Source organism: Chrysemys picta, chromosome 17 (assembly GCF_011386835.1).
Source record: "Chrysemys picta bellii isolate R12L10 chromosome 17, ASM1138683v2, whole genome shotgun sequence".
In the NCBI taxonomy this organism is placed as follows: Eukaryota; Metazoa; Chordata; order Testudines; family Emydidae; genus Chrysemys; species Chrysemys picta.
The window spans coordinates 25,086,426-25,110,214 of NC_088807.1; the positions used below are offsets into that span (position 1 = coordinate 25,086,426).

At 54.4% G+C, this 23,789-nt stretch overlaps 1 protein-coding gene and 1 long non-coding RNA gene across 6 annotated transcripts; both read left to right on the forward strand.

The window, feature by feature from the left end:
- On the forward strand, positions 1-8,130 carry LOC101931268 (uncharacterized). 4 transcript variants are annotated; one of them, XM_024112445.3, is made up of 6 exons: positions 1-343; positions 924-1,208; positions 1,718-1,811; positions 4,108-4,424; positions 5,592-5,657; positions 7,629-8,130. In XM_024112445.3, the coding sequence occupies exons 2-6, from the start codon at positions 944-946 to the stop codon at positions 7,655-7,657; spliced, it is 771 nt and encodes a 256-aa protein (XP_023968213.2). In that variant the 5' UTR covers positions 1-343; positions 924-943; the 3' UTR covers positions 7,658-8,130. The 4 variants fall into 4 exon arrangements, with proteins under 4 accessions (XP_023968213.2, XP_023968212.2, XP_005312039.3 ...); XM_024112444.3 differs by having other exon boundaries at positions 13-343; positions 943-1,208; positions 1,715-1,811; XM_005311982.4 differs by having other exon boundaries at positions 17-343; positions 1,715-1,811.
- A 7,871-nt stretch (positions 8,131-16,001) lies between these two features.
- Positions 16,002-20,011, forward strand: LOC122173861 (uncharacterized). Of its 2 annotated transcripts, none has more exons than XR_010593409.1 (2): positions 16,002-17,970; positions 18,670-20,011. It is a non-coding gene; the product is annotated as an uncharacterized LOC122173861 (long non-coding RNA). The 2 variants fall into 2 exon arrangements; XR_010593410.1 differs by lacking the exon at positions 16,002-17,970 and adding an exon at positions 17,977-18,442.
- The last annotated feature ends 3,778 nt before the right edge of the window (positions 20,012-23,789 follow it).

Genomic DNA, 23,789 nt, shown 5'->3' on the forward strand with positions numbered 1-23,789 from the left:
GTAACAGACAGTCCGGCTGCAGCAGGCAGGGGAATGGTGACCAAAGGCCAACGTCCCCTCCCTTTGCTGCTGCCCACAGCCTGGCAGGGCCTTTTACAGGAACTGCACCCGCCCTGCACCTTCTCTCTGCTTGCACACACCCCTCACGAGAGCTTAACCTTCGCCGGTTGTTTCTGTTTCATTCTGTATAATCCCTCCAACCGTCTGAGGCTTCACAGGCATCGGAGAAGGGTCCAGCAAACCCATTTAATACCTAACACAAGACAGGGCGGATTTCCCACGGTGAATTCCTCGACAGACGTCCCCCAGGGGCCTCTCCACTGAGTCCCTTCTCCACGTGACGGTAAAACTCGCCGAGTGCAATAGGACAGGGGGATGGTGGCACAGAGGGGCCAGAACGCTGGCACCACCGCTCAGCGGTGGCCTGGGGGAACGCCTGGATGGGGGTCATCAGCCTAGGTGGCTGCCCCGGGACTGCCAGGGGTACGGCTGGGAGCGCCGTGTGGTCTTGAGACAGGAGCCGGCTGGACATGGTTTAGAGCAGGTCCGACGCAGGGGGGTTGCCAGATTTTTGGGGTGCTGTGTGCGGCAGGAAGGGGCAAGTGTGTGTTTGGGGGGATAGAGGAGGTGTATGGAGATAGATAGATAAATAGATAGATAGATAGCCCTGCATATCTTGGTCAACGCTAGTGTCAGCTCCAAGCCATTTGTTCTCATTCTGCCTTTGTCTGTGAGATTAAAGAGACCCCGTATCTCAAAAATCTCCTCCCTGTCTGGGTACTGATGGACCAGGATCAAGTCCTCATAGGTCTGAGCTGGGGTGGGGTGGATGGATTCTGGGCTAGATGGGCCCAGGGGGTTTCTGTGATTGGGGACAGTCCCCCTTTATCCTCCACTTGATGTTCTTCCTCCCCGTTCCTCAGGAGTTCATTATCTCTGCAGCATGTCGGTCAATGTCAAAGTCACACTGCGTGAAATCCTGAGTGATCTGAGTGAGGAAAACTTCAAAGCATTCAAATGGTATCTGGTGAATGGAGTTGATGACAAGACAATACGCTGTCGCTATTTGGAATTAGCCGACCGGGAAAAGACCGTCGATGAGATACTGAGCCACTTCGGCAGCTCTGATGCCCTCGAAAAAACCAGGGAGATCCTGGAAGCCATACCTAGGAGAGATCTCGCCGACAAGCTCATGAAGAAAGTGCCAGGTAAAGGGAATGGGGCAGGGGGGGGGGAGCAAAACGGGGCCATGAATCTCATTAGCAAGAGATTTTGAGAGCCCAGTGGACACGCACCTTTGCGGCCTCCATCAGCATTTCCTTCCCCCTCCCCAGATCTGTCCTAATGTCCCAGATCAGACCCAAACCCAGAAGCCACCTAACAACTGGGGGCACAAGTTAGCCACGTATGTATGGACATCGGGAACGCTTTGACTTCAGGCTGAGCGACGGGGAGCTGGTCGAGGTGACTAAAACTTTTAGTGACCTCGTAGGCGCCTGCCAGCTGTTCCCAACCCTTATTCCTGTCCGTAGTTGCCACTGCCAAAGACCTAGGGTCTAACGCCTGCCCCCCACTTGCCTTCATGGACCCTGGTGGATCAACGAACCCTACGTGACCAGCCCAGCAAGCCCTTGGGTTAATCTTTGGGATGCGCATTGTGAAAATGATTTTAAAGACTATTTATTTATTTATTTATTTATTTATTTATTTAAAGTAGCAAAACAAGCTCAAGAGAGAAAAAAGGAGACGCTAAAGGAGCCCACAGAGGAGACGCTAAAGAAGACCACAGCGGAGGAGCGCATGAAAGAAACGTAAAACAGGGTGTGGTTGCAGGAGGGTTGATCGTTGTAGGAATGCACATTGGGAAAAATAACCCCAACTCTACATACAATATGATGGGGGCTAATTTAGCTACAACTAATCAGGAAAGAGATCTTGGGGTCATCGTGGAGAGTTATCTGAAGACATCCACGCAGGGTGCAGCGGCAGCCAAAAAAGTAAACAGAATGTTAGGAATCATTTAAAAATGGATAGAGAATAAGACAGAGAATATCTTATTGCCCTTATATGAATCCATGGTACGCCCACATCGTGAATACTGCATACAGATGTGGTCTACTCATCTCCAAAAAGATATACTGGCATTAGAAAAATTTCAGAAAAGGGCAACTAAAATGATTAGGGGTTTGGAACGGGTCCCATATGAGGAGAGATTAAAGAGGCTAGGACTTTTCAGCTTGGAAAAGAGGAGACTAAGGGGGGATATGATACAGGTCTATAAAAACATGAGTGGTGTGGAGAAAGTGAATAAGGTAAAGTTATTTACTTGTTCCCATAATATAAGAACTAGGGGCCACCAAATGAAATTAATGGGCAGCAGGTTTAAAACAAATAAAAGGAAGTTCTTCACACAGTGCACAGTCAACCTGTGGAACTCCTTGCCTGAGGATGTTGTGAAGGCCAAGACTATAACAGGGTTTAAAAGAGAACTAGATACATTCATGGAGGTTAAGTCCATTAATGGCTACTAGTCAGGATGGGTAAGGAATGGTCTCTGTCTGTCAGAGGGTGGAGATGGATGACAGGAGAGAGATCACTTGATCATTACCTGTTAGGTTCACTCCTTCTGGGGCACCTGGCATTGGCCACTGTCAGTAGACAGGATACTGGGCTGGATGGACCTTTGGTCTGACCCAGTACGGCCGTTCTTATGGCAGCTGTTACGTCAGAAATGCTTCCTCTTATAGCATTAGGAGCAGCAGGACTAGGGTATTTGTGTGACAAATTTTGAGAAGTGTGAACTTCCCTTTGATCTGCAATGAGGCCTCTCTCTGTTTCTCTCTCTCTCTGTTCCTCTCTCTCGCTGTCTCTCTCTGTTCCTCTCTCTCTCTGTTCCTCTCTCTCGCTGTCTCTCTCTGTTTCTCTCTCTCTGTGTTTCTATTGTGTCTACGAGGTGGTCTCTCTGCTCAGGTCTGAGGCCCTTGCTCAGGAACGCCGTAACCCGCCATGCTTTGAAAACTGAAGTCAAGGCGTCTCCGCTGAGCTGAGCTGTGACTCACGGGGTATTACAGGAAGGGCCAGACCAGGCGTCCGTCTCATCCAGTCTCTGACCATTTTCAGGACCAGTGGCCATTTTCAGAAGAAAGTAAAATCTCCCTCTTTCCCTCGACTTAAATTAAACCAAGGCAGCTGCCTTCAAGCCAAAATAAGTGTCCACATTTAAACCAGAGGAAGTTTTATCTCTATGCTGCTCCCTCCCAACGACTTCTTTGTCTCTTCAGTGTCACGCTTACTCCCAGGCCGTCTTCTGAGCTAAGTTGCCTCTTTTTTCTTCCAGTCCCTTCTTAACACCCACTTCTTTCCCGACACCCCTCTCCCATGCTGGCGGTATCCCTCACCGGCTGGTGTCTGGTCGGTAACGCCGCCTGGTTTTGTTTGTTTCATTGACCTTGTCAGCGCCATGTGACTAGATCCTTGTCTTGTGTGTCTCCGCCTCACTGGGTACATTTGTGGGGCATCGTAAGCATTAAATCATTGACAGACGCTGACTGTTGGGTTAAAGTTACAGCAGGACCAAGGTCTTGGCAATCAGGATAATACGTGGAGAAATGAAAGCCGTCCAGGTGGGTCAGGATCACAAAGGCATCAGGTCAGACGTCTTCATCTTTGAGCCCAGATCTATTTTTGTCATTTGCAACATTCCCGGGATGACTGTGCCTCACGTGAAGACGTGTTTCCTCTTATCTGTCTGAAACCTGCTGCCCGTAAATCTCCTCGGGTGAAATACGGCGGGAAGGGCTCCACAATCTGTGTCTTACGAACCTTTCCAGGAAACTGACACACTTACACAGCCCTCATTTTTGCCTGCCAGAAACCCAGCTTGGTTTCTATTCAGCTCCTCACAAATCGGAGGGCTGGGCTTGGCTGTCTTTGGCCTCACAGATAAAGTTAGGAGTGGGAAACCTGGGCGGCTGCTGTTAAAAAAGGACAGTTGGAAAGTCCTCTTTGAACGTGTTCCAGCGCAGAACGTTGTATTTTATGTCAGTAAAGTCATGACGGACACCAAAGGTCTCAGTTTCTTTTCCCTTCTGTCCTCTTTCTCCCCAGAATGACCAATAGGATTGCAAATGTGAAGGGGGCTGTTGTCCGACAGGTCCTTACTGCCAGCCTCGAGACACTGAGAAAAGATCAATTTGAAAAGTTCAAAGATGTTCTGTGCAAGACACCCATGAAGGAGCTTGTGGCGGAAGGAGATGCTTTCCTTGACGCACCCAATACATTCCAGAGGGACGCCAGCCTAGAAAACCTTGTCGAGGATTTGATAGGCAAATTCGGCCGGACTTACGCACTGAGGGCAACTGCGACGGTGCTGGAAAAAATAGGGAGAAGGGACCTCGCTAAAGAACTCCAGGGAGAATTACAAGGTAAATGCAGCCAAGGAGGAGAACAGGAGGGAGGAGGGGGGTGTTGGATTTGAAAGAGGGATGGGAAAGGTTCCTGGGTTCAGAAAAGAACTAGATACGTGCCTGGGAGACAGGTCCATCGATGGCTGTTAGCCAGGATCAGCAGTGACACAACCCATGCTCTGGGCGTCCCTAAATCTCTGGCTGCCAGATGCTTGGGCTGAATGATAGGATGCATCACTCGATAATCGCCCTGTGATGTTCAGTCCCTCTGGGGCACCGGCATTGGCCATAGTCGGCAGACAGGATCCTGGGCTAGACAGACCTTTGGTCTGACCCAATCTGGCCGTTCTTATGACTCGTGAGTTCTATCCCCAGCTCTGGGAGGGGAGTGGGGTCTAGTGGGTAGAGCTTTTGTATGGTGTTGCTGTGTGGCTCTTCTCCAGCTGCCACACCCCAGAGGTGGCTGCATATCAGCGCTGGGTGAGCCATGCCCATGTGGCGTTATGTCCAGCTGTTCCCCAGCTTCCCGCCCCCCCAGAGGTGGCTGCAGCTCAGTGCTGAGCGAGCCCTCCCATTCCCTGTGCAGCGTTGCAGTGTGGCTGTTACCCAGCCGGAGACACCTTAGGCGGCTTCTCGAGGAAGCTGCACCTTTGGGGAAGTTCCAGAACTTGGTACGTGTTGTAGGCCGCCCGCTGTTCGCCTCCCCCGGGCTGTGCTCGGAGGCAAAAGAAAACGTACCGAGCACTACGGCCCTGGAAGTATTTTGTCAGCAAAAGCGCCCACAAGATACCGACCGAGAGCGTTGGCACACGCTGACTTTGTGTCGCCACAGCCTTGTCGCTAAAAGCTGCGTCATGTAGACAAGCCCTTTGACTGGAGACGTTATTTTCTCTCTGGATTTGGCCCTGGTGCAGCCGCTGCTGGGATCCTGTGTCCCGTTCTGGTGGCCACCGTTCAAGGAGGACATTGATCGATCGGGGAGGGAAAGGGGGGGCAGAGAAGAGCCCTGAGGATGATTAAAGGGTTAGAAACTGGCTGGAGAGCGAGAGACGCCCGCAGCTCCAGCTGTTGAGTTGAACAGAGAGACCAAGCAATGAGACGCAGGTCCTGTTCCGCTTCATGTCAAAGCCTTGACGATTGCCCCTCTGCGGTGTGGCCTCATGAAAATCTTCTTCTTTATTGCAGCCCTGCAAGTGACCTCTCATGGACTGAGAAGAAAACCCAAAGGTGGAGTAGAGAACCAGAAGCCAGGTAGGAGAAGGTGTTACACTGATAGGAGCCGGAGCTGTACGAGGACTATTTTCAGCATTAGTAGCAGCCCCTAGGGCACCGCTGGCTTTTCCAGTTCCAGTCGCAGTAACAGCAGGTGTAGCAATAGCGTGGGAGTGACATGCCTCCTCAGCTGACAGCGAAGCCGCTGTAGATAAGGGCTTGGCTACACGTGCCGATGTCGAGCGCTGTGAGTTAAACCCGCCTTCGAGAGCGCAGGAGGGAAAGCGCTGCAGTCCGGCCACACTGACAGCTGCCAGCGCACTGGCGTGGCCACCTTTGCGGCACCTGCAGCGGCATTGGGAGCGGTGCATTATGGGCAGCTATCCCAGCATGCAAGTGACTGCAACGTGCTTTTCAAAGGGGGGGGTGGGGTGTGACAGGGAGTGTGTTGTGTGTAAGTGGGGGGAGAGAGTGGGTTTTTGGGGGGCTGAGAGTTTGTCAGCAGGCTGTCTTGTAAGTTCAGACCCCCCTCCCCCCCGCCTCTCTCTCACTCACTCAAAGCAAACAGTAAATGTTTGCTTTTCTCGGAGCTGATAAGCAGCCGACTTCTCCGAAACGGAGCTTTGAAAGGGCATTTCCGCATTCCTGCAGCCGATTTCACAACCATGACCAGAGTGGTCACTTGACTTAAGGGGATTATGGGATGTTTCCGGAGGCCGATCAGAGCGCAGTAATGCAACACCTCATTCCCACTGGCCCCGCGGCGCTCCAGCGGGGGTGCAGCAAACGTTACTCCACTCGCCGAGGTGGATGCCAGCAGCGCTGTAGCCGCAGAGTCAGAGCGCTTGACATGCCTTGTCAGTGTGAACGGGGAGCGCCCGGGGCAGCTTTATTGCGCTGAGTTCACCCTGCGTTTGGCCAGCAACGCCCAGCAGATCTGGGAGCCGCTCACTGGGGGGAAGGTTATAACTGGGGCTGCCGATGTGCCCCGGCGTTTTTTCAAATCACAAATCACAGAGCAGCCGCGGGAAATGCAGTAGAAGCCAAAGGAGCTGGACCGATCGGGGAGGGGGTCTGAGAAGAGCCAAGGGGCTGATTCAAGGGTTAGACACAGAGAAGGTTTCAAGGCTGACTCGATCCCAGGCTAGAAGGACCAAGGCGGGGAACAAATATTCAATAAGGGGCCCGTCAGTCCAGCACCGGGAGGTCGAGCCTGATCCAATGGCTGGAAGTTGAAGCCAGACAAATTCCACCTGGGAATAAGGGGTTGGTTTCTAACGGCGAGAGTCATTGGGGCAGTTTCCTGAGGGGCACGGTGGAGTCTCCATCACTGGCCATTTTTCAATCCAGCTGGGATGTTTTTCTAACCGATCGGCTCTAGGAATTGTTTTGGGGCCTTCTCCGGCCCATGTGGTGCAGGGGGTCAGACTAGAAGGTCACAAGGGTCCCATCTGGCCGGGGCTTCTAGAAATAAACGTCACAGGTGTGAAGTCACCATCTGCTATTTGCCTCGAGCCCTGTGACTTGTATTAAACTCACCAGGACGTGCCGTGATCTGTGATAAAAAAGTGCCGTGACAAATGAAATTCAATGATACCTCTTTAAAATCATTAGCGAGTGTCCTTCTCCACCACTGCCTCCTCCACGCAGCCCCTGCTGAGGGTGGTCAGCACCCCCTCACTCACATTCGAAAAGTCTTGGACAAACAGACCGAGATCAGGGCCCCCCATTGTGCCGGGCGCTGCCCAGACCCCGACCGAGATCAGGGCCCCTCATCATGCCAGGCGCTGCCCAGACCCCCATTATTTTAACTGAAATGAAAGCTTTTTCAATGAAACAAACTGAATGTAGAAAACTGCATTGCAAATACGTTTGGCCCATCGCAGGACAGGGGAACCATCTGGTAGGAACTGAAAACAGTTTGTTTCCATTCGAAAGTTTTCACGCAGCATCTTCTTTGTGGTCACCAATGTAGTCCCGACGGTAACTGGAGACTTTGTGTTTCTCTAGACGAAGATTCCTACTGCACCCTTATGTAAGATTTTCCCTTCACTTCATCCTGCCCCTGGCTTCCTTCGAAGGCATCCCGGAGTTGGAAAGACAGAGCGGCAAGTGCTGATCCGAGCCCTCTATCGAATTAGATAAAACGGTGATTGCGTCCCACAGCTGCCTGTGAGCAATTCATACAGTCGTTACGGTTGCGCCTCCTTGCGTTGTGCCTGGCCGCTCTGCTGTCAGAAACCCCCAAAGACGGCTGGAATTTTTCAAAGAAAAAAAAATGGTTGGTCAAATGAAACACCCTTTTTAATACGGAAATTTGTAGCACTCCCTTGTTGGCTTCCAAAGCTTATATATATATATTAAAAAAAAAAAACCAATCCTTTGGTTTGGGGTGTTTTCCCCAATTTTGAACGACAGTTTTGAAAGAATACGAGGCTGTAATTACGCTGACGCAACCAGTTCATCTGTACAGGCTGTCTCCCTTCAAACACAGCAACATGGCTGACAAAAATTGGCTTGACCTGTCTTTTATTAGAGAGACAAGGTGGGGCAGGTAATATCTTTTGTTGGAGAGAAGCTTTCGAGTTTACACAGAACTAGATAGATAAATAGGGGTGTATATGGATGGGTGAATAGGCGTTTATGGGGATAGATAGATAGATAGATAGATAGATAGATAGATAGATAGATAGATAGATAGATAGATAGATGGGGTGGATGGGGATAGATAGATAGATAGATAGATAGATAGATAGATAGATAGATAGATAGAGGGGGTGGATGGGGATAGATAGATAGATAGATAGATAGATAGATAGATAGATAGATAGATAGAGGCAGGTGTGTGGGGTGGGACAGATGGAGGAATGCAGAGATGGGTGGAGGAGTGGGGGCATGGATGGATGTGTATGGAGATGCTGGGGGGATGTTGGGAGCGATGGAAGGGGGATGGGTGGGTGGGGATGGACGGGTGGAGAGGTGTGTACCAGGATGGATGGGTGTGTATGGAGGGGGAATATGGGGCTGGATAATGTAATGACACAAGTAGCTGATTTAAGACTCAGCACAGATCAGACATAGCCCCAGAGGCCAGGGGGATGGACGGGGTTCACAGCAGGTGTTATGTGTGGATGTTCTCCATCTGCCCCACCCCAGAGGTGGCTGCATCTCAGAGCCAGGCGAGCCATCCCCGGGCAGTGTTATGTGTGGCTGTTCCCAGCTGCCCTGCCCCAGAGGTGGCTGCATTTCAATGTCAGGCCATTGATGCATGTTGTGTGTTATCAAAAGACGGACCAAAGGCATCAGTTCAGACTGAGGAATCTAAAAGGAAAAGAACCTGAAGTAACACGATCAAATCAACTGGAAAATCAACCCAGACTGCCGTGAAGAGAGGGCACCCTCTGCGCTCACCTGAAAATCTCCCGCCAGTTCATACCCCAGGACTAGTTCTACCCCTCCCCAAATCTGTGTGAAGGGGCTATATTGTACTCACTCCACTGACTGAGCAGAGCCGGGGAGAGAACCCAGGAGTCCTGGCCCCAGCCCCCTGCTCTAACTACCAGACCCCACACCCCTCCCAGAGCCGGGGAGAGAACCCAGGAGTCCTGGCTCCCAGCCCCCCTGCTCTAACCACTAGACCCCACTCCCCTCCCAGAGCTGGGAGAGAACCCAGGAGTCCTGGCTCCCAGCCCCCCCATCTCTAACCCATCAGACCCCACTCCCCTCCCAGAGCTGGGGAGAGAACCCAGGAGTCCTGGCTCCCAGCCCCCTGCTCTAACCACTAGAACCCACTCCCCTCCCAGAGCTGGGAGAGAACCCAGGAGTCCTGGCTCCCAGCCCCCCCAGCTCTAACCCATCAGACCCCACTCCCCTCCCAGAGCCAGGGAGAGAACCCAGGAGTCCTGGCTCACACCTCCCCTGCTCTAACCACCAGACCCCGCTCCCCTCCCAGAGTCCTGGCTCCCAGCCCTCCCCCCCCCACACACACTCTATCCCACTACTCCTATATCCCCTGTTGCTATGGCCGAGGAGGCTGAGCAGCGGGGCGCCGGGTCTTGGATTCGGGGGGTGATTGTGTTTGGAAAGCTCTGGGGGAAGGCATCGAGCCAGGGCTCGGAGAACTCGGGGGAGGACGGAGCCCGATCCCAGGGCAGTTCTCACACGCCTCATCCTTCTACGTACTGCCACAGACCCCTGATCTAGATCAATAACGTGAGGAGAACCCCTGGCTGTGTGTCTGTCAGTTCCCTCTATGACCTCCTGAGCCAGAGCGGTGGCTCGAGCTGCATCCACACTGCAAAATGACAGGGCTTGGACCTGCCTCCCCTGGGTGGGTCCGAGGACCCGGGGCCTGAGTGCTTGGTGACCGTGTCAGACACTGATGGGTGCGTGGACCCCGCAGCGTCAAGCGCCCTCTCCAGGCTGCTTCAGCACCAGCCCGCCTTGCTAGGAGTGTGACGGAGCAGGGAGTGGGGCGGATTGCGGGAGAGTTTTACTGGGACTGTCTGCATTGGTGCTGGGATATCCGGGGGTGACTTCACTTGAGGGACGATACCTGAGCACGTAACCTGAACCCAGGAGGGGGGTTGGGGCCAGGTGACACCTTCTGCCCGGGAATGTGGACAAAGGCTGGAGGAGGAGCCTGGGGGAGGCGGCTGGAGGGGGTTTTAGTTTGGAGCTGGCTGGGGAAACGGAGGGAACCCCAGGACTGGGGTCTAAGCTCCCTGCCCCCCAGAAGGACTTGACTGAGGGGTCCTGGTTGTACCTACAAGCTCTGTTTGGGACAGTTCCTGTCGTCCAATAAATCTTCCGTTTTACTGGCCGGCTGAGAGTCCCGGTGAATCGCAGGAAGTGGGGGTGCAGGGCCCTGACTCCCCCACACTCCATGACAAGGAGAACCTCACCCAGCCAGCCCTGCATCCAGCCACATCTGATGGTTGAACTAGAGTGTCACTTCCAGACACAGACGTCTAATCTTCATCTATGGGGGGGAGGGGAGAGAGGGGCGGGGCCCCCCAGGGCTTTCAGTTTCATTTCACATCACCTATCCGTCCGTCCTGGCGCGCGTCTGGGAACCTGGAGATAAAACACTTTCCTCCTGTCCCTGCTCAGCGTTCACGCCCGGGCAATGTCCGGCCCACCCAGGGCTCAGCCCCCCCCACACGACACTCGGGGCTCGCTGCTCCAGCCTAGGGATTCCCACCAGGGGTCTGGAGAGAAGTTAAACCCAGAGCGCTCTTGGCCCTCTGGAGACCACAATACACCAGGATCTCCGGTACCTGGAGGTGGGGGGTCAGTCACTGCCCAGTGGGTCTGGGCTTGGGGCAGGGGCTGGGGCAGGGGAGCAAAGGTGGAGGGGCTGGAGTGCAGCAGGGTGATGCCCCGACTGGCCCTGGGCGTAACATAGAGCAGCCCTGAGGCTCCCCTGACCCAGCCTCAATCTCCCATCAGTCTCTAGCGGGGGGGCTGGGGGAGAGTCCATAATACCAGCACCCGGAATTAGACCCCACAATCCACCTCATCGACTCATAGGACTGGAAGGGACCTTGAGAGGTCATCAAGTCCAGTCTCCTGCACTCATGGCAGGACCAGCTCCATCTAGACCATCCCTGACAGGTGTTTGTCCAACCTGCCCTTAACAATCCCCAGTGACGGAGATTCCACAACATCCCTAGGCAATTTATTCCAGTGTTTAATCACCCTGACAGTTAGGAAGTTTTTCCTAATGTCCAACCTAAACCTCCCTTGCTGCAGTTTAAGCCCATTGCTTCTTGTCCGATCCTCAGACGTTAAGAAGAACAATTTTTCTCCCTCCTCCTTGTAACGACCTTTTATGTACTTGAAAACTGTTCTCATGTCCCCTCTCAGGCTTCTCTTCTCCAGACTAAACAAACCCTGTTTTTTCAATCTTCCCTCTATAGGTTATAGACCTTTAATCATTCTTGTTGCTCTTCTCTTGACTTTCTCCAAGTTGTCCACATCTTTCCTCAAATGTGGTGCCCAGAACTGGACACAATCCTCCAGCTGAGACCGTATCAGCGCGGAGCAGAACGGGAGAATGACTTCTCGTGTCTTGCTCACAACACTCCTGCTAATACAGCCCAGAAGGATGTTCGCTTTTTTTGCAACAGCGTCACACTGTTGACTCATATTTAGCTTGTGATCCACTATGACCCCCAGATCCCGTCCCGCAGGACTTCTTCCTAGGCAGTCATTGACCATTTCCCCCAACCCCCTGTCCTGAGCCCCCTGCCGCACTCCGCACCCTCCTGCACCCCAACTCCCTGCCCTGAGCCCCTTCCTGCACCCCACACCCTCCTCCACCCCAACCCCCTGCCCTGAGCCCCTTCCTGCACCCCGCACCCTCCTGCACCCCAACTCCCTGCCCTGAGCCCCTTCCTGCACCCCGCACCCTCCTGTACCCCAACGTCCTGCCCTGAGCCCCTTCCTGCACCCCGCACCCTCCTCCACCCCAACCCCCTGCCCTGAGCCCCTTCCTGCACCCCGCACCCTCCTGTACCCCAACGTCCTGCCCTGAGCCCCTTCCTGCACCCCGCACCCTCCTCCACCCCAACCCCCTGCCCTGAGTCCCCTGCCGCACCCCACACCCTCCTGTACCCCAACGTCCTGCCCTGAGCCCCTTCCTGCACCCTGCAGCCTCCTCCACCCCAACGCCCTGCCCTGAGCCCCTTCCTGCACCCCGCACCCTCCTGCACCCCAACCCCCTGCCCTGAGCCCCTTCCTGCACCCCACACCCTCCTGTACCCCAACGTCCTGCCCTGAGCCCCTTCCTGCACCCTGCAGCCTCCTGCACCCCAACTCCCTGCCCTGAGCCCCTTCCTGCACCCCACACACTCCTCCACCCCAACCCCCTGCCCTGAGCCCCTTCCTGCACCCTGCAGCCTCCTGCACCCCAACTCCCTGCCCTGAGCCCCTTCCTGCACCCCGCACCCTCCTGCACCCCAACCCCCTGCCCTGAGCCCCCTGCCACAGCCCGCACCCTCCTGTACCCCAACCCCCTGCCCTGAGCCCCTTCCTGCACCCCGCACCCTCCTGCACCCCAACTCCCTGCCCTGAGCCCCTTCCTGCACCCCGCACCCTCCTGTACCCCAACGTCCTGCCCTGAGCCCCTTCCTGCACCCCGCACCCTCCTGTACCCCAACGTCCTGCCCTGAGCCCCTTCCTGCACCCCGCACCCTCCTGCACCCCAACTCCCTGCCCTGAGCCCCTTCCTGCACCCCGCACCCTCCTGTACCCCAACTCCCTGCCCTGAGCCCCTTCCTGCACCCCGCACCCTCCTGTACCCCAACTCCCTGCCCTGAGCCCCTTCCTGCACCCCGCACCCTCCTCCACCCCAACCCCCTGCCCTGAGCCCCTTCCTGCACCCCGCACCCTCCTGTACCCCAACTCCCTGCCCTGAGCCCCTTCCTGCACCCCGCACCCTCCTGTACCCCAACTCCCTGCCCTGAGCCCCTTCCTGCACCCCGCACCCTCCTCCACCCCAACCCCCTGCCCTGAGCCCCTTCCTGCACCCCGCACCCTCCTGTACCCCAACGTCCTGCCCTGAGCCCCTTCCTGCACCCCACACCCTCCTGTACCCCAACGTCCTGCCCTGAGCCCCTTCCTGCACCCCACACCCTCCTCCACCCCAACCCCCTGCCCTGAGTCCCTTCCTGCACCCTGCAGCCTCCTGCACCTCAACCCCCTGCCCTGAGCCCCTTCCTGCACACCGCACCCCCTCCCGCACCCCACACCCCTCCTGCACCCCAACTCCCTGCCATAGTCTGCACCCTCCTGCACCCCAACCACCTGCCCTGAGCCCCCTCCCACATCCCACTCCCCTCCTGCACCCCAACCCCCTGCCCCAGCCCTACATTCATGGCCCTGAGTGCAATTTCCCCACCCAAATGTGGCCACTGGCCAAAAAGTTTGCCCACCCTGATCTAGATCAATAACGTGAGGCCAGTCCCTGGCTGTGTGTCTGTCAGCTCCCACTATGTCCGGCTGTCTAGCTCCGGCCCGGCTGGCTCCAGGCGTGTAACAGACAGTCCTGCTGCAGCAGGCAGGGGAATTACACCCAAAACCCGGCGTCCCCCCCCCCCCCCCCCTTTGCTGCTGCCCCACAGCCAGTCGGGGCCTTTTACAGGAACTGCACCCGCCCTGCACCTTCTCTCTGCTTGCACACACCCCTCCCGGGGTGAGCAGGTTGTTTCTGTTTCATTCTGCATCATCCCTTCAGCCTCAGAGACGAGTCCAGCAAAGCCAGTTAATCCCTAACACAAGCCGGGGCGGATTTCCCACGGTGAATTCCTCGACAGTCCTCCAGCGCGGAGGAACGAGCTCTCCACTGAGTCCCTTCTCCACATGTCGGTAAAACTCGCCGAGTGCAATAGAACAGGGGGACGGTGGCACAGAGGGGTCAGGACACTGGCACCGCTGCTCAGCGGTGGCCTGGGGGAACGCCTGGATGGGGGTCGTCAGCCTAGGTGGCTGCCAGGGGTACGGCTGGGAGCGCCGTGTGATCTTGAGACAGGAGCCGGCTGGACGTGAGGGATCATTGTCCAGGATGGGTTGTAGATCACTGATGATGCGTTGGAGAGGTTTAAGCTGAGGACTGTAGGTGATGGCCAGTGGAGTTCTGTTGGTTTCTCTTCTGGGCCTGTCTTGTAGCAGGAGGCTTCTGGGTACACGTCTGGCTCTGTTGATTTGTTTCTTTATTTCCTTGTGTGGGTATCGTAGTTTTGAGAATGCTTGGTGAAGATCTTGTAGGTGTTGGTCTCTGTCTGAGGGGTTGGAGCAAATGCGGTTGTACCTCAGCGCTTGGCTGTAGACGATGGATCGTGTGGTGTGACCGGGGTGGAAGCTGGAGGCATGAAGGTAGGCGTAGCGGTCGGTGGGTTTTCGGTATAGGGTGGTGTTAATGTGGCCATCGCTTATTTGTACGGTGGTGTCTAGGAAGTGGACCTCCCGTGTAGATTGGTCCAGGCTGAGGTTGATGGTGGGGTGGAAGCTGTTGAAAGCATGGTGGAATTCTTCCAGAGTCTCCTTCCCATGGGTCCAGATGATGAAGATGTCATCAATGTAGCATAGGTGGAGAAGGGGCATGAGTGGACGGGAGCTGAGGAAGGGTTGTTCCAGGTACCTCCAGACCAGTGGCACCGCTATGGGCACCCGCATGGCCCCACAATATCCCAACATTTTTATGGCTGACCTGGAACAACGCTTCCTCAGCTCTCGTCCAACGCATCATCAGTGATCTACAACCCATCCTGGACAATGATCCCTCATTCTCACAGACCTTGGGAGGCAGGCCAGTCCTCGCCCACAGACAACCCGCCAACCTTAAGCATATTCTCACCAGCAACCACGCACCGCACCATAACAACTCTAACTCAGGAACCAACCCATGCCACAAACCTCGATGCCAACTCTGCCCACATATCTACACCAGCAACACCATCACAGGACCTAACCAGATCAGCTACAACATCACCGGCTCATTCACCTGCACGTCCACCAATGTTATATATGCCATCATATGCCAGCAATGCCCCTCTGCCATGTACATTGGCCAAACTGGACAGTCACTACGCAAGAGGATAAATGGACACAAGTCAGATATCAGGAATGGCAATATACAAAAACCTGTAGGAGAACACTTCAACCTCCCTGGCCACACAATAGCAGATGTAAAGGTAGCCATCTTACAGCAAAAAAACTTCAGGACCAGACTCCAAAGAGAAACCGCTGAGCTCTAGTTCATTTGCAAATTTGACACCATCAGATCAGGATTAAACAAAGACTGTGAATGGTTTCTCCTCCCTTGGTGTTCACACCTCAACTGCTAGCAGAGCACCTTACCCTCCCTGATTGAACTAACCTCGTTACCTCCATACTGATTTATACCTGCCTCTGGTGATTTCCATTACTTGCATCTGAAGAAGTGAGGTTCTTACCCACGAAAGCTTATGCTCCCAATACTTCTGTTAGTCTCAAAGGTGCCACAGGACCCTCTGTTGCTTTTTACAGATTCAGACTAACACGGCTACCCCTCTGAAACTTGGTTTTTGGATATAATTCCCCTGCCTGCTGCAGCAGGACTGTCTGTTCCCCTCCTGGAGCCAGCCGGGCCGGAGCTAGACAGCCGGACATAGTGGGAGCTGACAGACACACAGCCAGGGGCTGGCCTCACTTGATTGATCTAGATCGGGGTGGGCAAACTTTTTGGCCCAAGGGCCAATGTGGGTGGGGAAATTGCACTCAGGGCCATGAATGTAGGGCTGGGGCAGGAAGTTGGGGTGCAGGGTGCAGGAGGGGTGTGGGAGGGGCTGTGGGGTAAAGGAAGGGGGCTCAGGGCAGGGGGTTGGGGTGCAGGAGTGTTGGGGTTACTAGGCCTGCCTGAGCCAGAGTTCTTCCATGTTTAAACTCTGTCCTTCCATGTTTAACTCTGATCGACCTCAACAACCAAGGACAGGAATTGGAATGTGTAAATAGACTCTACACCCCCTTGTTCCAAACCCGTATACACTGTTGGCCTCTATTGGGGGGCGGTACACCCATTTTTCAGTCCTGGATTTAAAGGATGCTTTCTTCACGATTCCGGTTGACCTCCAGTCTCAGGAGATTTTCTCCTTCGAGTGGGAGGACAAAAGGAGGGTTAGAAAGCAGCTTTGCTGGACAGTGCTGGCTCAGGGATTTAAAAATTCCCCCACCCTTTTCAGCCAGGCCCTGGCTAGAGACTTGGAGGAGTGGGACAATGAGGACAAAGTCCTCCTCCTGCAATATGTGGATGACTTGTTAATTGCTGCAGTGGGTCTCACCTCTTGCCTTAAAGCCACTGTGAGCCTCCTGAACTTTGTTGGACTTCGAGGATATTGAGTAGCACAGAGTAAGGCTCAGATTGCCCTTCCAGAAGTTCACTACTTAGGATTTTATATAAGGCAGGGGGAACGCCAGCTTTCAAACGAAAGAAAGGAAGCTATCTGTCAAATTCCTATCCCAAGCAATCGTAAACGGCTCAGGGCATTTCTGGGTATGGCAGGCTTCTGTAGGATATGGATCCCAGAGTTTGGACTGTGGGCTAAACCCTTGTATGAATGTGTTAAGGGAGCGGATCATGACCCCTTTCACTGGTCCTCAGAAGCCGACAAGGCATTTAAGGTTTTAAAAAGGAAACTGATGGAAGCTCCAGCCCTGGGTCTGCCGGACCTCTCTAAGCCATTCCAACTGTATGTCCATGAAAGGAAAGGAGTGGCCCTGGGAGTGCTTACTCAGTTATTAGGCACCTGGAAACGTCCCGTGGCATATTTCTCTAAACAACCGGATCAAGTTGCTAAGGGATGGCCGGCATGTTTGCGAGCGGTCGCAGCAACTGCTCTAGTGCTTGGGGAAGCCGAGAAACTGACACTGGGGGGAGCTGTGCAAGTGTATATTCCCCGTATGGTCCAAGCCCTGCTGGATACTAAGGGTGGTCTCTGGCTCACACAGGCTCGGGTTGCTCGGTATCAGGCAAAGCTTGTAGAAAATCCTGAAGTTACCTTACAGACCTGTCCCTCCCTTAACCCAGCGACCCTGTTACCGGAGACAGAGGAGCAGGAACACGACTGTTTGGAGGTCATAGATGCCCAATATTCTAGCCGCCCAGATTTGAAAGATCAACCCCTCCCAACTGCTGATTATGAGTGGTATACGGACGGCAGTAGTACAGTTGTAAACGGGCAAAGGAGGGCCGGCTATGCTATTGTATCTCTCCATGAAACCGTGGAAGCAGAGGGTTTACCTGCTGGGACATCAGCCCAGCTGGCTGAATTGGTAGCCTTAACCCATGCACTTGAACTGTCAAAAGGGAAAAGAGTTAACGTTTTTACTGATTCCAGATATGCCTTTGGAGTACTACACGCCCATGCTGGTCTATGGAAGCAACGAGGAATGTCGACAGCGCAAAACTCTCCTGTCAAACATGGACCCCAGATTCTCCGGCTTTTAGATGCGGTACAGCTCCCCACAATGGTAGCAGTGGTACATTGCAAGGCTCATCGAAAGGGAGATCAAGATGTGGCCAGAGGTAATGCTAGGGCGGATAGGGAAGCTAGGCGAGCTGCTACCCTGGAACCACTAGAAGCTGAAGATGCCCATATGCATGCCCTCATCCCATCAGTGGGGGAGCTCCCGACCCCTCAGTACTCTGGCGAAGAAAGGGATCTGGCCGACAGACTCGGTCTCCAGGAGAAAGAGGGGTGGTTCCACTCCCTGGAAGGAAAGATCCTACTACCAAAGAGCCTAATTCGGTCAGTGCTGCAGAAACTACATCAAACCACTCATGCAGGGAGAGAGGCTCTCTCTCAGCTAATGGGTAAATATTTTGTAACCTCTGGACTTAGGCCTCTGGCCTCCCAGGTGCAGGCTGAATGTTTAGTCTGCCAAAAGAACAACCCTCGACCGGGAGTGTCAGTGCCACCAGCCACTCTGGAGCCTACCCCAAGCCCGGGACTGGTTTGGCAAATAGATTTTACTGAGTTCCCCCGGACCCAAGGATTCAGATACCTCCTCATCTTGGTAGATTGATTCAGCGGATGGCCTGAGGCCTTCCCATGCCGTAATAACACTGCCAAAACAGTGGCTCTTAAATTTGTCAAGGAGATCATTCCTCGCTTCGGACTCCCCCAGTGGATGGAATCTGACAACGGAACACACTTCACATCTCAAGTCGTTCAGAAGATATCGGATGCCCTGCAAATCCCCTGGAAGCTCACACGCCATGGCGACCGCAGGCCAGTGGAGTAGTGGAACGCACAAATCAGACACTTAAGCGGCACCTCTCAAAGGTTTGCCAAGAGGCTTCCCTTAAGTGGCCTGATGCTTTGCCCCTCGTTCTGCTCCGCATTCGTGCTCTCCCTAAGGGCAGGTTAGGGCTCAGTCCCTTCGAGATTATGTTTGGAAGGGCATGGCCTATGAACGGTACACCGGTTCTGGCAGGGGAGTGGGAGGTAGGCTGTGGTTTCTTATCTCAGTACATGTGCTCTCTGTCTGCTGTTCTCTGTTCTCTCCACAGGTATACCAAAGATTTGCAGCCTCTCCCGCTGGATGCCCCGATCCACTCCTTGCAGCCAGGTGATTCCGTACTCGTCCGGACCTGGAAGGACTAGCCTCTCCAAGAGAAGTGGAAGGGACCCCACACCGTCCTGCTGGTCTCCCATACAGCAGCAAAGGTTGAGGGACACAAGAACTGGATCCATCACTCTCGTCTGAAAGCAGTGCCTGCTCCTGAACGGTGGACCGTCCAGCCTGCAGAGAAGACTGCCAGCGACGATTTGGGACTTAAGCTGTTATTCAGACGACAATAGTGTCTGCTGGGAATGCCCTGTGATCTCTTTGGACAGTCACAGCGCACTCCCCGCGGGACCTCTGAGCGTTGGTTGTGTTTGTTTTCACAGGACCGGCCTAACCTGGTGGCCTGGTCCCTTTTGTTTTTAATCTGCTTACTATTGATAATTGTTATTTTGTGGGTATTTGGGGAATTGTGATTGTTAGGCCCTAGGGTCACCTGCCCAATATGACTTCAGATTCAGAGTCTGCCATAGTGGTGCTCTTTGCCCTAGGGACACTCCTCTTGTTAACTCCCGTTTCCCCCCAGGCACATGCGGGATGGAAAGGAATCCCTACTAACTTAGAGACAAACACATATGAGTCCCTGAAGGTTTGCTTTGCCCAAGAGTTTAACCTCCCCAACTGCTGGGTATGCTCCCAAATCCCGCACCATGCTGCAGGGTTACCATGGAGGGTGGTTCCCCAGAAATCCCAGCATTCTCTCTCATTGAGAACCCCAGCTCCATGGCACTCAATCGTATCTTGTCTGCAGAATATGAGAAAACTCAGCCAAAAGCTTGTTGAGTATTCTCAAAGGAGGGAACTGTTGGGGTTACTAGGCCTGCCTGAGCCAGAGTTCTTCCATGTTTAAACTCTGTCCTTCCATGTTTAACTCTGATCAACCTCAACAGCCAAGGACAGGAACTGGAATGTGTAAACAGCCAGTTAGCAATTAAGACCTTGCTCATGCCAGGTACCAAACGATAATGATGAGGTTTGCATGTTTCTAGCTGGGGAAGGGGTAATAAACTAAGGGTAAACAGAACCAAATAACTGTTTAGGGAGAAGTTACTAACAAGCTAGATTTATAGCCCTGGAATGATTTAGTTGCTTAAATGTATAAACATGCCTTTGGTAGAGAGGGGAGGGGGAGTAGAGGGAGGGTGGTAGAGAGGGGGAGAGAGGGGGGGCTTAGTTGTAAAATGTATAAGAAGAGAGAAACTGTTTTTGCTGGTGTGCTCGATTTGAGACTTGCCTGGCTCCTTGCACCACTTTGAGATCTCAAATAAACTTTGATTGTTTCTCCACCCCGGTATGTTTATTGGCATGAAGCACTCCGGGCACCGAACCCCACTGTTGCTGTCCTCGGGCCCCTGTGCCGGCAACAGGAGGGTGCGGGGTGCAGCAGGGGGCTCAGGGCAGGGGGTTGGGGTGCAGGAGGGTGCGGGGTGCAGCAGGGGACTCAGGGCAGGGTGTTGGGGTGGAGGAGGGTGTGGGGTGCAGGAAGGGGCTCAGGGCAGGACGTTGGGGTACAGGAGGGTGCGGGGTGCGGCAGGGGACTCAGGGCAGGGTGTTGGGGTGGAGGAGGGTGTGGGGTGCAGGAAGGGGCTCAGGGCAGGACGTTGGGGTACAGGAGGGTGTGGGGTGCAGGAAGGGACTCGGGGCAGAAGGTTGGGGTGCAGGAGGGTGCGGAGTGTGGCAGGGGACTCAGGGCAGGGGGTTGGGGTGGAGGAGGGTGTGGGGTGCAGGAAGGGGCTCAGGGCAGGGGGTTGGGGTGCAGGAGGGTGCGGGGTGTGGCAGGGGGCTCAGGGCAGGGGGTTGGGGGAAATGGGGAATGACTGTCTAGGAAGGAGTCCTGCGGGACGGGATCTGGGGGTCATAGTGGATCACAAGCTTGGACCTGCCTCCCCTGGGTGGGTCCGAGGACCCGGGGCCTGAGTGCTGGTGACCGTATCAGACACAGATGGGTGCGTGGACCCCGCAGCGTCTAGCGCCCTCTCCAGGCTGCTGCAGCTCCAGCCCGCCTTGCTAGGAGACCCTCACCCAGCCAGCCCCACATCCACCCACATCTGGGGGTTGGGCTAGAGCGTCACTTCCAGACACAGACGTCTCATCTTAGCTATGGGGGGGAGGGGAGAGAGGGGCAGGGGCCCCCCAGGGCTTTCAGTTTCATTTCACATCACCTCTCAGTCCATCCTGGCGCACGTCTGGGAACCTCCCCATAGCTGAAGATGAGACGTCTGTGTTTGGAAGTGACGCTCTAGCTCAACCATCAGATGTGGGTGGATGCAGGGATGGCTGGATGAGGGTCCATAATACCCAGAATTAGACCCCACAATCCACCTCATGTGGGGGTCTCCTCCAGCCCCAGAGCGTCTCTATCACGCAATCGGTGGAAAAGGAATCCCTGGTCTGAGCAAATTAGATCGACAGATTTTAAGGCCAGCAGGGTCCATAAATGATCATCCAGCCCCCAGTTCTGCATCGCACAGGCCGCAAAACCTCCCCCAGCCCTCCCAGCGTCCAGCCCAGATCTGGTGGTCGAGCTAGCACGTCGCTCAGACAGAGACGTCCAATCCCAAGAGCGGAAGTTTCCACCATGTCCTTTGGGAAGCAGCTCCCAATGGTTAAGTCCTTTCTCTGTTAAAATTGTCCACCTTGTGTCCAGTCTGCACTTCTCTAGTGTTGGTAAATGGAATAAGAACCTAAAACCAGTCAGACGAATGGTCCATCTAGCCCAGTGTCCTGTTTTCCGACAGTGTCCAATGCCAGGTGCCCCAGAGAGAATGAACAGAGCAGGGAATCGTCAAGTGATCCATCCCCTGCCGCCCATTCCCAGCTTCTGACAAACAGAGGTTTAGGGACACCCAGAGTGTGGGGTTGTGTCCCTGCCCATCTAAGGGTATGTCTACACTACGAAATTAGGTCGAATTAATAGAAGCCGGTTTTATAGAAATCGGTTGTATACAGCCGATTGTGTGTGTCCCCACATAAAATGCTCTAAGTGCTCTAGTCGGCGGACCGCGTCCACAGTACCGAGGCTAGCGTCGACTTCCGGAGCATTGCACTATGGGTAGCTATCCCACAGTTCCCGCAGTCTCCGCCGCCCATTGGAATTCTGGGTTGAGATCCCAATGCCCGGATGATGCAAAACAGTGTCGCGGGCGGTTCTGGGTACATGTCGTCAGGCCCCTCCCGCTCCGTCAGAGCAACGGCAGACAATAGATTCGCGCCTTTTTACCTGGGTTACCTGTGCAGACAACATACCACGGCAAGCATGGAGCCCGCTCAGCTCACCGTCACCATATGTCCTCTGGGTGCCGGCAGACGTGGGACTGCATTGCTACACAGCAGTAGCAGCTAACTGCCTTTTGGCGGTAGACGGTGCAGCATGACTGGTAGCCTTCATCGGTGATCTGGGTGTTGGTAGCTGTGGGGCTGGCAGACGTGGGGCTGCATTGCACCAGCCCCTTGCCTTTTGCCTTTTGGCAGTAGATGGTGTATTACGACTGGTAACCGTCCTATTACAAGTTGGATCATCGCACATTAGCAGAGTCTTCCCCTGAGCAGCAGATTGTGCAATAGGCCTGAAGGCCATCGTAGTACACTAACTGCCAAGCGCCCAGTATTTGCTGCCAAGCACCCAGAAGATGCCGAGAGCTATCAGTCATGCTGCACCGTCGTCTTAAGATGTAAAAAATAGATTTGTTCTGTATTCATTTGCTTCCCCCTCCCTCCGTCAAATCAACGGCCTGCTAAACCCAGGGTTTTCAGTTTAATCTTTGGGGGGACCATTCTGTGTGACAGTTGTTTGTGTTTCTCCCTGATGCACAGCCACCGTTCTTGATTTTAATTCCCTGTACCTGTAAGTCATGTCGTCACTCGGCCCGCCCTCCCTCCCTCCTTCCCCTGGTCCGTCAGATACTAGTTTCGCGCCTTTTTTCAGACCAGGCGCCATAGCTAGCACTGGGATCATGGAGCCCGCTCAGATCACCGCGGCAATTATGAGCACTATGAACACCACGCGCATTGTCCTGGAGTATATGCAGAGCCAGGACATGCCAAGGCGAAACCCGGACCAGCCGAGGAGGCGATTGCAGCGCGGCGAAGAGAGTGATGAGGAAATTGACATGGACATAGACCTCTCACAAGGCACAGGCCCCAGCAATGTGGAAATCATGGTGTTACTGGGGCAGGTTCATGCCGTGGAATGCCGATTCTGGGCCCGGGAAACAAGCACAGACTGGTGGGACCACATCGTGCTGCAGGTGTGGGACGATTCCCAGTGGCTGCGAAACTTTCGCATGCGTAAGGGCACTTTCATGGAACTTTGTGACTTGCTGTCCCCTGCCCTGAAGCGCCAGAATACCAGGATGAGAGCAGCCCTTACAGGTGAGAAGCGAGTGGCGATAGCCCTGTGGAAACTTGCAACGCCAGACAGCTACCAGTCAGTCGGGAATCAATTTGGAGTGGGCAAATCTACTGTGGGGGTTGCTGTGATCCAAGTTACCAGGGCAATGAAAGACCTGGTGATATCAAGGGTAGTGACTCTGGGCAACGTGCAGGGAATAGTGGATGGCTTTGCTGCAATGGGATTCCCAAACTGCGGCGGGGCGATAGACAGAACCCATATCCCTATCTTGTCACCGGAGCACCAAGCCACCGAGTACATAAACCGCAAGGGGTACTTTTCAATGCTGCTGCAAGCCCTGGTGGATCACAAGGGACGTTTCACCAACATCAACGTGGGATGGCCGGGAAAGGTACATGATGCTCGCGTCTTCAGGCACTCTGGTCTGTTTCGAAAGCTGGAGGAAGGGACTTTCTTCCCGGACCAGAAAGTAACCGTTGGGGATGTTGAAATGTCTATCGTGATTCTTGGGGACCCAGCCTACCCCTTAATGCCATGGCTCATGAAGCCGTACACAGGCAGCCTGGACAGGAGTCAGGACCTGTTCAACTATAGGCTGAGCAAGTGCCGAATGGTGGTGGAATGTGCATTTGGACGTTTAAAAGCGCGCTGGCGCAGCTTACTGACTCGCTCAGACCTCAGCGAAAAGAATATCCCCATTGTTATTGCTGCTT

Coding starts and splice junctions, on each gene's coding strand:
- LOC101931268 (XM_024112444.3), top strand. CDS start 944: ATGTCGGTCAATGTCAAAGTCACACTGCGTGAAATCCTGAGTGATCTG. Junction 1,209..1,714: donor GCTCATGAAGAAAGTGCCAG/GTAAAGGGAATG, acceptor ATTTATTTAAAG/TAGCAAAACAAGCTCAAGAG. Junction 1,812..4,107: donor GAGGAGCGCATGAAAGAAAC/GTAAAACAGGGT, acceptor CTTTCTCCCCAG/AATGACCAATAGGATTGCAA.